At 35.7% G+C, this 12,186-nt stretch overlaps 1 protein-coding gene across 1 annotated transcript; it reads left to right on the top strand.

The window, feature by feature from the left end:
- Window positions 1-461: 461 nt before the first annotated feature.
- On the top strand, window positions 462-11,558 carry CHEK2 (checkpoint kinase 2; the record flags this gene model as incomplete). Its single annotated transcript, XM_010290254.1, has 11 exons — window positions 462-711; window positions 1,244-1,368; window positions 1,631-1,778; window positions 2,532-2,622; window positions 3,578-3,686; window positions 5,500-5,553; window positions 6,327-6,388; window positions 6,870-6,969; window positions 9,508-9,671; window positions 9,978-10,093; window positions 11,473-11,558. Coding segments are annotated over exons 1-11 (1,305 nt in total), but the record flags the coding sequence as incomplete, so codon positions are not given.
- Between the last annotated feature and the right edge of the window lie 628 nt (window positions 11,559-12,186).

Here is a 12,186-nt window from a genome sequence, read left to right as displayed (position 1 = left end):
CGTAGCAAACCGGTAAGGAGATTTAAATTAGCTTGGATTATTCATTGAGCTGATGGCAACCAGCTTAAACAGAATACAGTGTGCTGCAACCAAGATAGCAAGCAGGCAGAGGAGCGCAGGGGCTGTTAGAGAAAGCCAGCTCTAAAGTTGAGATGGTCGTTGTGAAATAAAGTGCAAGTCCTGAAGAACTCAAGTAAAAATCTGTGAATAAGATCTAATGGTTGTTTTAGAACCAATAGAGGGAGCACCACATTCTTTTTTATTTTTTAAATAAAGACATCATGGTTTGCAAAGTTCTTGGAGATTTACTTATAATGCACACATACACACATTGGCTGACAGCTTTACTTCTTTGAAGACTGAGAATAGACTTGGACATTAATAGTACAGTGTGTGAATGTTTGTTGGTTTTACTTTGCTGTAATAATTGTTTTTTTAAAAACATTCTCCTTGAAGCCAACATGTCTCGAGAAACTGGAAGTGAAGCGCAGCAGTCTCAAGGTGCTGAACAGTCACAGAGTGGTACCAGTTCCTCTTCCAGTGGGTCACAGAGTACTAGTCAGTCTTCCTCAAGTTCTGGGACCCTCAGTTCTTTGGACACTGTTCCCACTCAGGAGCTTCCATCCATCCCTGAGGACCAGGAATCTGAAGAGCTTGTTTCTCAGCCTTGGGGCCGACTCTTTGCACTTGGAAAAGGCTTCAGCAATTGTGGTATGTGCATACTGTAATAAACTTCTTGGTTCATTTGTAGTACCTCAGAAAAATTTTGAGCAGCTTGGTAGAGAGCAGTGTCTTTTCATTTTCAAATTAAGTACAAGCAAGTTTAAGTACAAGCTTGGAACTTCTGTTTTATGCTGTACTACATGCCCGTGTTTATACTGAGTACCCAGATACACAGCTTTCATAGACTTAGAGGAATTCTGAGGCATTCATGTTCTTTGTTACTTGTTTCATTTTTCCATTTCATAGTTAATTTTTTTTATGTATCATATAAGTCTGTATTGCTGAAGGTGAACTGAAAACTCTACTATTACTAAAGAGGGTAAAATTATTAAAATATTGTACAAGGTATTGATAGTGTATGGTGCTTGTCTGAATTAAGACAAATAAACTTGATTGCATAGGAAGAACCTTGTCTTTGTTATCCTACTTGCTACCATTTGGCATCATTCTGTAGTGCCATAGTTAATAACTTTCCACAATTTTGTGTTCTCTTTCTGCTTTACTTCCCCCTCCTCTACAGACTGCGTGAATGATGAATACTGGTTTGGAAGAGACAAAAGCTGTGATTATAGTTTTTCTAAGTTAGGATTGTCTGAGACTGGCTTCTACCAAAACTATAGCAAGAAGCATTTCCGAATTTTCAGGGTAGGTGCTAAAAAGGTTAACTGTCTTTTTCTGTCTTGGCATAATTGAAAAAGATTGACTTTGGCAGGGGTGGATCCTAAAGAAATCAAAGTTTAAGTACTTTCAGTGTTGACACCTTTAACAAGACTCTTGTCAATGCTCCATTAACCTGATTTCCTGAGCCAAAAATAGTAATTTTCTATAGTCTGTCATGTCTTTACAGCAAAGTAAAATAATTTTTTCCCTACTGTTATCTTTCCCCCCCTTTTTTTTTCTCTTTGAGGAAATGGGTCCAAAAAATTCTTACGTTGCCTACATTGAAGACCACAGTGCAAACGGAACTTTTGTTAATAGAGAGCTCGTTGGAAAAGGGAAGAGGCTTCCACTGACTCACAACTCTGAAATTGCACTGTCTATACAGACTAATAAGGGTAAAATGTACTATAACATAAGTAGGTTCCTCATGTGTTGACCAAGAGGTCATTTCTGCAGTGATTGGAATATGTTTGTTCCAAGCTGAGCTTCTTCATGAGTGCTGTTAAAATACAGCTATGAATTAATGTTTTAGTACTTGCATAAAAATTATCCATATCCACCTCAACCCGGGGAAAAAAAATTAAAAGAAGCTGCATCAGGAACCACCTTACTAAAGTATAAACTTTTATAGTTGTTTTCCTAGTTTTGAAACAAACATTTTTTGAAAAATTTTTGTGCTTCAGTAGCTGTGTATGTGGTGGTGGGAGCAGGGGAAACAATTCAAGGGAAGTTGAGAAAACCCCAGGTACTTACCAGATGCTGCATAATAAAAAACCCTTTTAAAAATTAGCAGGGTTGGGGGTTTGTTTCTTTCTCGTTGCTTTTCCACTAAGATGCTCCCTTCCTGATTGTCTCTTCTGTTTGTTCCTGCAGTGACATTGAAATGCTTGCCTATTTTGTCCTTAAACGTGGTTAATTGATTAAGCACTGTTGTGAAGTCAGTTTTCGGTAATAAGATCACCTTGCTAACATATAGCTGATGTAATTTATAGCATCAACTTGTTTATACATTTGTGTTTTGCTTCTAGCAGGCAGCATTTTCTTAGTAATGTTGCTGACTATAAAAGCTCGGGAAGCATAGTTTTTTGTTTGTTGTAACAAAATTTTAAAGTTAATAATGGGAAAATGATCTCCACTCATCTTCCTAGTGTTTGTATTTTCTGATCTTATGGTGGACGATCAGTTGGTGTTTCCTAGAGAATTCAGAGAGAAATATATCATGTCAAAGACTTTGGGAAGGTAAGCATCCTTCTTTCCGCAGTATTAAGGGTTAATTTTGTTACCATTTTCAGTACCTTGTGCTGGAATTATTACCAGTGTTAACTGAGCTGCTGTTTTAAAAAAAAAAAAAAAAAAGAAATAACACCTGAGTAAACCTGTTCTTTACAAAAGCTTACACAGGAATTTTGGCTTTATTCCTATAATTGGCCTGGGTTTTGTAGTCTACCATTAATTGTGAAACCCATTTTTTTTTTTCTCTAAAAGAGAATACATTCTTAAGAAGTTTTTAAATTTTGTATAATAATTTACTCAGTTATTGGAAGTAGAAGGAAGAGCTTTATGTAAGAATACAGCTTTCTACAACATCACTGTTAAGGCCTTCAGACAGAAGGGGAAAGGACGGTTTTCAGGAAAAAGGAGAGAGGCTATCTTAAGCAGAGGCTATTTTTTCATCTTTTGGGAAAAGATGGCCACTGAAGAATTTGGAGGAGAATGAGTGGAAACAAATCCAAGTGCAAAATACAAGGATTTCTTTCTGTAACACAATTGCTACTTAGTAAAAATAAAAGTATTGTCATACCTATTCTTCAGATTTGTGCAGTCCAGTGTTCAGAGAACTCTTCGCTAGGTTCTCTTCTCGTAAATGCATCTGTGTGATGGAAATGCTGACAGAGCTTTTATTTTTTTTTAATCCTTGATATTCACTGATACCCTTTGTACAAACAGATAACTTGGTCTACATATTTACTCCTGCATTTTTTTAATGGCTGGCCCTTGACATCACTTGCCATTTAAATAAACTTCCTAGCTATTGAATGCTTTCTGAGAAAGTTTTGACAACATGGCATATTCAGAAGTCGAGAAAGCAGCAGCCTCAAATTGTGTGTAATCCAATGCTTTCATTTGTCTATACTTGGTATGCGGATTTTTGAAAGTATTTGTACGCATTAACATAGCTGTGCTTTTATGTTAGTGGTGCCTGTGGAGAAGTCAAACTGGCATTTGAGAAGAGCACTTGTAACAAAGTTGCGGTAAAGATAATCAATAAACAGAAGTTTATGGCAAGTGGTATTAGAGAGGCAGTAAGTATTTTTGCTTGTTTGTCTGTCTTTTGGCCACCTTGCAGTGGTCCTGGAATATTTGGTAACCTCTCTGACTCTTCAGCTCCCAACTAAAGAGGACTTTCTCACTTAATGTCTTCTGTATCTAATTTCAAAATGCCTTTTGATCTTATAGAATCTATAAAATTCTGTGGAAAATGCTTGCTTTTATTCTTTGACCACGCTTCATTATGTTCATAATTTAGGACTGTTTGTTAATGTGTATATACAAAGGGTGGTGGAGAGTTTTGTGGGGTTTATCTCCTAAAATGCATCAGATAGGTACATCATAACCAGTGGAGTCTGACTAAAAATTTACAAACTCTGCTAATTTTTTTGTATTCTCCATCATAGTACTTTTTAATAAATTCATATTACGCTTTTTGGGAAGGGCTTTTTATGTATCTAGTCCTGCAGCGGAAGCCTGAATTTGAAGAAGAACAAGCCAAGTGGCTGTACTCCAACGTGAGAAAGAGATCCAAGCAACTTCTTATCTATTACTTTAATTTTACATAAGGGTATAGGATAAACTTTGAAGAAAAAGAGAGTTAGAGGCAAAAGTGCATGGAGGAAGGAGTTATGTAAGTTGTGCTGCTCTGGATTTGCTAAAGTTAAGTCAAGTTGGATTAACCTTATTAATTTCTTTGATGAGAAAATGGACTTCAGAGCACAGATACAATATACAGAATCTGTTCAAACTGACAAAGTATTTCATTAGGTGTATAGGAACTACGACTTTTGATCTGGAAAATATTTTTGTAACGACAAAAATTCTAAGGTGGCAAGGGAGCTGGCTGAGGAAAAGATGCCAGGAGGCGTCAGTGGGAGCAGAATTAGTTACTAGTGGATGTTTTGAGAATTTGCCTTGAGATTAGTCTTCTGTACTACAGTATGTAGAGATCATGGCACAAAGAGTGGGAATATACCGGTTCAACTCTTTGGCACTGACCCAAAGCCTCTGTTGACAGAAAGGAAGACTGCAGTATCATGTATGAAGAACTGATACTTTTGTATGCTGGAGTAATAGAAGTTAGGTAATGTTCAATAGTGCAAGATGGTTGCACTATTAAACATGGTGGTTGCATTTCAAAATCAATGACAATTTCTGCTATAATCTACACTTTTCCTAGTTCTGAGGAGGAGGTAGAGTTACTTGCAGATGAATATGTGACATCAATGTGATTGAAAATTGCAAAAAGCAATTTTGCAACATTTCTAATAAAGATTAAGAAATGCTGTTGTTATAATTACTAAGAAATAGGACTTCATCTGGAATGTTGTATACTGATTTTATCATATGTGTTCAAAGATGATTGATTTGTATTGGAAGAAGAGCAAAAAAAGAACCTGGGTTGACTTAATGAGTTGAGCCTAAGTCACAGATTAGAAGAATCTGTTTGTCATCTTGCAAAATAAAGCCTAGGATAGTAGCATTTAATTTTAGGGTTAGCCCATATGGAAAGCATCTTGGGGGGAGGAAAGCCGCTTAAAGGACAATAGCGATATATACTTGCCAAGATCTTATTTTTTTCCTAGTTTGGAAATTAGGTGGAGATTTCTAACCTGCAGTGAAATGATATGTCTGGAGCAATATCTTGCTATGGATAGTGAAAGCAGACTGTTAATTTAATTCACTGGAGGCACCTGATCAGTTTATGGAAAAAGATTATATGTTATAGTTAAAGTAGCAAGGGACATGAAACAATGGCTTTTCTGGTATTGTCTCTCATTTCTGATGTGTCTTATTCCAGAACAGCACTGTCTTACCCAATATGATATTTGATTCTTTTAATAGAACCCAGCTTTTAATATCAATACAGAAATTGAAATTTTGAAGAAAATAGATCATGTGAGTGTTACCGTACATTTTTATTCCTTTTTGCTGCCTGCTGTACTTCTGTAGTTTACTGACCTTAGTGTAGTAACTAAAGATCAATTTTATCTGTTTAGAAAATATGTCAAAGGATGCATATAATTTTTCTTGTAAATAAGTCTACTGAACACTTCTTTTTTCTTTTAAGTATACTGTGTCTTTACAGGTTTGAGATTTTAAAACCTTGAGTAACTGAGATGTAAATTTGAGAAGAAACTTCACAGGAGAAGTTTCAACCTGAACCACCGTTGTAGAAATGTTTCCTTGATGTGCGTTTTTGTAAATACTGCCAGATAACCAAATATAAAGATTAATTCCACTAGCAGTTTTTTCAATTTTTATCCCCTCTTTCCCCTGCACCCCGCCCTCACAAAAGGCATTCTTCTGCTTTTGTTAATTAGAAAGTTTGCATAGCTTAATGAATGTTCTCTTGCTTCCCAATGTACTATTGTATATAAAGAAAACAATGAGGGTATTGTAACTCACAACTGGAAAAAATAAGGATACTTGTTGAGCTGTAGTCACCACAGGAGTTGCATGTTTTTGTGTGTGGAGGTGCAGGGGACAAGACAACAGACTTGAACATTAAATGTTTGCTGAAGTCAGTTGTGTTAAGTGTTAGTTTAACTGGCATGGTTGAAATCATACTGAAATAGAACTTTGGGATGATGAACTGTTGATAATGTTAGTTTTTACAAATGATTCTACCTTTTTTTTTATGTGTCCATTTGTGTTCCCTTTTCTATTAGCCTTGCTTAATCAAGATTAAAAACTTCTTTGAAGCAGAGGATTACTACATTGTTTTGGAACTGTAAGTAACTTGTTTGAAAGTAAATGCATAAAATGAAATGTTTTGCATAGCCACAAAGAATGTATTTTTGAACTCTGAGGGTTTTTTCTTTGTTTTGTTTTTCTTTTGCTCCACTGTTCTCTGAAACCTCTGTAAAATTAGGAACTAGGATAACCAGGAGAGTAATCCTTTCACGTTTTGAAGGCACTTAATGCTTGGATAGTTGCCTACTATGCTGCTGTCGTGGATTGCTGCTAATTTTTTGATTTTGAGCTCATACAAGGAGGCTGGTCAAAAATCTTGTAACAACTCACAGTGAAGACTCAGGAGATTAGGCCTAATTCAGCAGTGCATATGCTGTGTTTAGGACATTGCTCACTCATTTTCAGAAATATATTCCTTTTCTGTAGCTGAAATAGCCAAATGGTTTGGTCTCAGTCTTGTCTAATGAGATGAATCTTTTAGAAGTAATATATTGACTTGTTACCTGCATTTGTTTTAGGATGGAAGGAGGAGAATTGTACGATAGAGTGTCAAGGCCAATCAAGATGAAAGAAGCTACCTGCAAGTTGTATTTTTATCAGATGTTGCTGGCTGTAAAGGTACATAAACATGAATTCTACCAAGAAAAATATGGTTATGCATAGGAATGTCAGTCAGATTAATTTTTCTGTTATCTGTCACTTTTAAAACCCGTGCAAGTAATCAGCACAGTGCTCTTAACAAGTTGGGTTAAACATGGTTCTTTACCTCAGTGCAGCCAAAGAACATTCAAACACTCTTACTTATTAAAAACAGGGACTAAAGTCATAATACAGGCTGTACTCATTGATGGCAGGATTATCATGTGAGACTTTTAGTAGTGTGTGTGGGCAAAGAGTCATCAGCGTAGTAGCCTTCAACAAAATTAGTGATCAGATGCTTTACTATGCATGCCTGAATAAGCATTTCAATTCAGCAGACAACTGACTAAGACTGCCTTAACAGATCTCAAATACCGAATATTGAGTCCTTAAACAAATTTCTTCTAAATACATGAAATGGTAAGCATATTTCATTAGTAAGTTCTGCAGGATTGTCTTCTACATCAAACTTCATTGTCTGGACCTGAATATGCTTTCAGATCAATTATTTTCCTTTTTTCTTTTGACTCAACTTTAATATCTTGCAACTGCCAAAAATAGAAACTTAATAGTTGTTCTGTAGTAGGTACTAATAAATAATAAACCTAGAATTATTTTCCTCATTAGTGAGTAAACTATTGCATTTTTCCCCAATTCTCTTTTTTGGGACAGCTGTTCATATAATAAGTGGTGTCATTACCTTCTACTTCATAATGATACTATGTCTTCAGATATAACAAAGAAAATCTTCCCTGTAAGTGTAAATGTGGAGACATCTTTAGTACGTATTTTGTACCACTACTTAGAAACAACATTGTTCCTAGTTTTAACACAGACTTGATTGTATCTTAATATATCAGTCATGTATGACTGAACTTTGATTCTTGCTTGCTGTCAAACATTCCCCTAATTAAGCTAGAGTTCTATTCTCAGATTTGGAGCCAGTAGAAAACTGGATAGTAGAGTTCAGAACTACAGATAACGAACAGTTCTACACTTGCCTTAAAGAAGTAACTTTTTTCAAAATCTTTTGCATATTTAACCTGATGTTTGTTTTGTATTTCCTCCTTACTTGGTTCTCCTAGTTGTACCACCAGGTTTTTTAACCTTTTTTGAGCCTCCAGTTCTTTGACTAAGCTGTTTTTAAAATCTGTCTACTGTTACTCACCAGTGTGAGGACTGTTGCGGTGTGGTGAACTTACTGTCTTTGCAAACTGAAATGTGGACTTGTATTTAAGAAGGAATGATCACACAAAAATAATGACCAAAAGGAAGGAGAGGGAGATGGAAAACTGGAATTCCTACAAAGGCAACAAAGCATTTTGTCTTCCTTAGTTCTGTTGCTTTTACTGAGATGAAGAAAGAAGTATAGCTTTCCAGTCAATGGGAAGAATGGTACACCTTGCCAGGTCTACAGACTGTGCTTGCATTGAGATTTGACATTTGAAGCATAATGGTTTCTAAGGTTGGGGTTTTTTGTGTGTGTGTTTGTTTTTAAGAAGAGAGAGTCATAAGCTGCGTAGCTTTAAATGCATGCCTCTTACACAACCATTTCAGTTATCCAGCCATTGCTATATGAAAAAGTGGAAAGCTTACCTTTAAAAAAATTTATAGTCTGTTTTTCTTTGATTGTATATCTGTATATATCTAGTATCTTCATGACAATGGAATTATACACCGAGATCTAAAGCCAGAGAATGTGCTACTTTCATCTTCTGAAGAGACATGTCTTATAAAGGTAAGGAAACTTACATTTTTTTCTTGTTCATTTAGCAATTTTGGAGTATTCCTTCCCATTCTTCTCAATATTTAGTTAAACATAGCAAAAAAATATTACGGAATTAGTCACAGAAACTATGAAGTAACTTAAAACATTGAGCTTTTTTTTTTCTCTATAATTTTAATTTTGCTTTTGTGGATATTTCAACCCATACACTTAATTAGAAATGTTGTGCTTGTATAGCATTTAAAATCGAGTACACAACTTCAAATGTCGATACTTTTTTTTTTTAATAAAAACTAAAATCTTGAATTACAGACAGCATTTCCACAAATATCCAGGCTGTATGGTGACAGACTTTTTTTGTTGTTCTTTTGTGGGTTTTTGTGGGGAGGTTAGGGTTGGGGGGGGGGAGGGGTTTGCTTGTCTCTTTTTTCCAGATAAATCATTGAATAGATTTCCATGCTAAACTGCTTATTTTCCAAGTAATCTCTTCTAATAAGCTACAATTCCTTTATTCTGTGGTTGTCCATTTACATCCAAATCTAAGACTACTTTTTGCTAGTGCAAAATGTGATCCTCTGTCATATTTCTCCCTACTCTTCCTCTCCTGTTCTCAGGTGTTGTGTACTGAATACTTAACAATGCTTGGGGTAAATTTTGTTCATAGTCATGTACTGGAACTGACTCGGAAGGAAGAAACTTAGTATTGCCTCCTGATGTATATTGACAATAAGATATGTTCTAGTACAATCAATCCCAATATGTAATGTGGTGTTACCATTTTTAAATACAAGATTACAGATTTTGGACAATCCAAGATTCTTGGAGAAAATTCTCTTATGAAAACATTATGTGGTACTCCCACGTATCTTGCTCCTGAGGTTCTAAATTCACTTGGGACTGCTGGATACAGCCGAGCTGTGGACTGCTGGAGTTTAGGAGTTATTCTTTTTGTATGGTAAGATACTGTGTAGATTATGTGAAGGTATGTAAGATACCTTCATTGGGTAGTCATTGACATACATGGCTCGAGACTTGGCAACTTCGGTATATTTATTAGGAAGTGAAAGTGTGTTTAGAACTATGTAAAAGATGCTATGATAGCACATGCTTTAAAATGTGTGATTTTAGTGTTTCATTTATTTAAAACTATATATGTATAAAAGACGCTATGGTAGCATGTACTTTAATATGTGTGATTTTTAGTGTTTAATTTGCTATGACAAAATCTGTGTTATTTAACTTGTTTTCTTCTTTTATATAGTTTGTGTGGCTATCCACCATTTAATGAGCAAAATACACAATTATCTCTGAAAGATCAAATCACTCGTGGAGAATACACGTTCATTTCAAAAGAATGGAAGCATGTATCAGACATGGGTATGACTCCATTACAGTGGGTAGCAGAATATCTAGTTCTTTTCTTGTATTTTTTTTTTTTTCCCTTTAACTTCCTTTCAGCTGTATGGCACATTGCATGTTGATATGTTTAGTTTTTAAAGTAGTGTCTTAAAAATGGTTGTGGGGGTTTTTTTACGTTCAAAGTTGAAGCATTAGAAAAAGCAGATACATTTTCATCAAAGAGATTTCTTAGTAATAGTTAGCTTTATTAACCACAGAAGTATAGCATCTGTGGGAACATACATCTTTTTTTCCTCTTTTCACTTTTTCTTCTGACTTTACTAAGCTGGTCTACAAACTTTGCCTTGCTTGAAGATTCTTCAAGCATTGTACCAAAACTGCCAGGAATTTAAGGGATATAAGTTAGAATTCCAAGAGAGAAATGTTAAGAGTAATTTCATGGTGCTAGTATTTGAGCTTAAAATATCAGCCACAACTGTGGAATCAAACTAGAGTTTGGCCCATTCTAAGCTAAATAGTCTGCAAAACTAATTGAGTTTTTGCATAGCAAACTAAAATGATAGTTACTGTCTGCATGCTTTTCTTCTTCAGGTCATTTTATATGCACAAAATAATTGTAGTATTTTCCTTGGATACTTCTTTGTATGTGCAGAGGAGTTTCTACTAAATTATGTGATCATTGTTTTTCTAAAACTTACCAAATATAACTCCTTCCTGAATTATCTGAAGCTTATTTGTAAGCCAGACGTGTATGAGAATGAGAAATGAGAAATTATGTTAAGGTCATACATAGTCCTACTGGTATGTATAGCAGAATAATCAGATACAATGAAAAGGAAATCTTGACAAAATTCCTTTATGGGAGATTTGGAATCATAAAGTATGACACAAATGCAATATTTTTCACAGTATCTATAGAGCAGTTTCCTAATAAAATAGAATTTATGTGATTATGTTGAGCATATATCTGTACATCTTGTCTCTTCTTTCCCATCTTCCCAGATGGATAATCTGCTTTCCAAGACAGTGTAAACCACGAAACTAAATTAAGCTGTCTTTGCTTGTCCACAGTAACACTGAAGCTTTTAGGAAAGTGCTGAACTTCCTGTGTATGCTCAGAACGTAAATTGTGGACATGCTCAGTATATCTACTGGTAATTTTGTATACTGAAAAATTTTGAATCGTGTACATGTGAAGAAAAAATGGTTACAGTCTGCAGCCCTCCCTATGCATAGGAAAAAGGAAACGTGATCTGCCCAGCCAGTATTTTTGGGCATTGTTCTGAAGTGTTACAACATGCATTGTTGCACGTAACTTTGATGTATGCATACTGTAGAACTTATTTTCAGGTAATGAATTTATTGATCATACACCAACTAACTCTTTATTATCTTAGCTCTGGATCTTGTGAAGAAGCTGTTAGTAGTGGATCCAAGCAAACGTCTTACAACAGAGGAAGCCTTAGAGCACCCTTGGCTTCAGGTAGGAATTGAGTCTTAACTCAAGTACAGCAAAGCTGGGTTATTCTGGGGTTAACTTCTTGATGTAAATTCAAAGGCAGTTCAATAGCCTGGATGTTAGGAGGTTTTTTTCATACAGTGTAATTCGCTTCTGCAAGGAAGCAGGGAAGCACTGACTGCTCCGGTTACCAGAGATGTAATGCGTGCCTGCGCCTGCTCCTGTGGAGAATACCATAAAAGAGATACAATGATGGGCAATGAGAGCTTCAATTCTTTAGCTTCATGGGAATAACAACTGTTGTCTCAAATCAGAGCTTAAGTCTGCCTGTCCCTAGGTTGTCTCTGACAGTAACAGCAGAAGAGCAACTGTCATTTGGTGCTTCTCATGGGCATGCACTGCTGCCAGCCTGCCAGCTGGCTATACAGTTTCTGCTAGCAGCTTACAGAAAGAGAGAAAGAAAAGGCCAGATGTTTAGGAATTATTTGTTTTTTTCACTGGCATTGTCAATGACATGTGCGAAGAAGAGCCATTAGATCCCAACCTGTAGGATGACATTAGCCCAAATACTGTAGCCAGCACTTTTCTGTTGCTCACTCTGGTTTAGAGTTATCCATCTTGAACAGATTGCTTCCATGTCTCTGTTGAAAGC

This window comes from Phaethon lepturus, unplaced genomic scaffold, assembly GCF_000687285.1.
Source record: "Phaethon lepturus isolate BGI_N335 unplaced genomic scaffold, ASM68728v1 scaffold54886, whole genome shotgun sequence".
NCBI classification, from domain to species: Eukaryota; Metazoa; Chordata; class Aves; order Phaethontiformes; family Phaethontidae; genus Phaethon; species Phaethon lepturus.
Note: the sequence above shows the minus strand (reverse complement) of the source record. Positions and strands in the feature narration are given on the sequence as shown.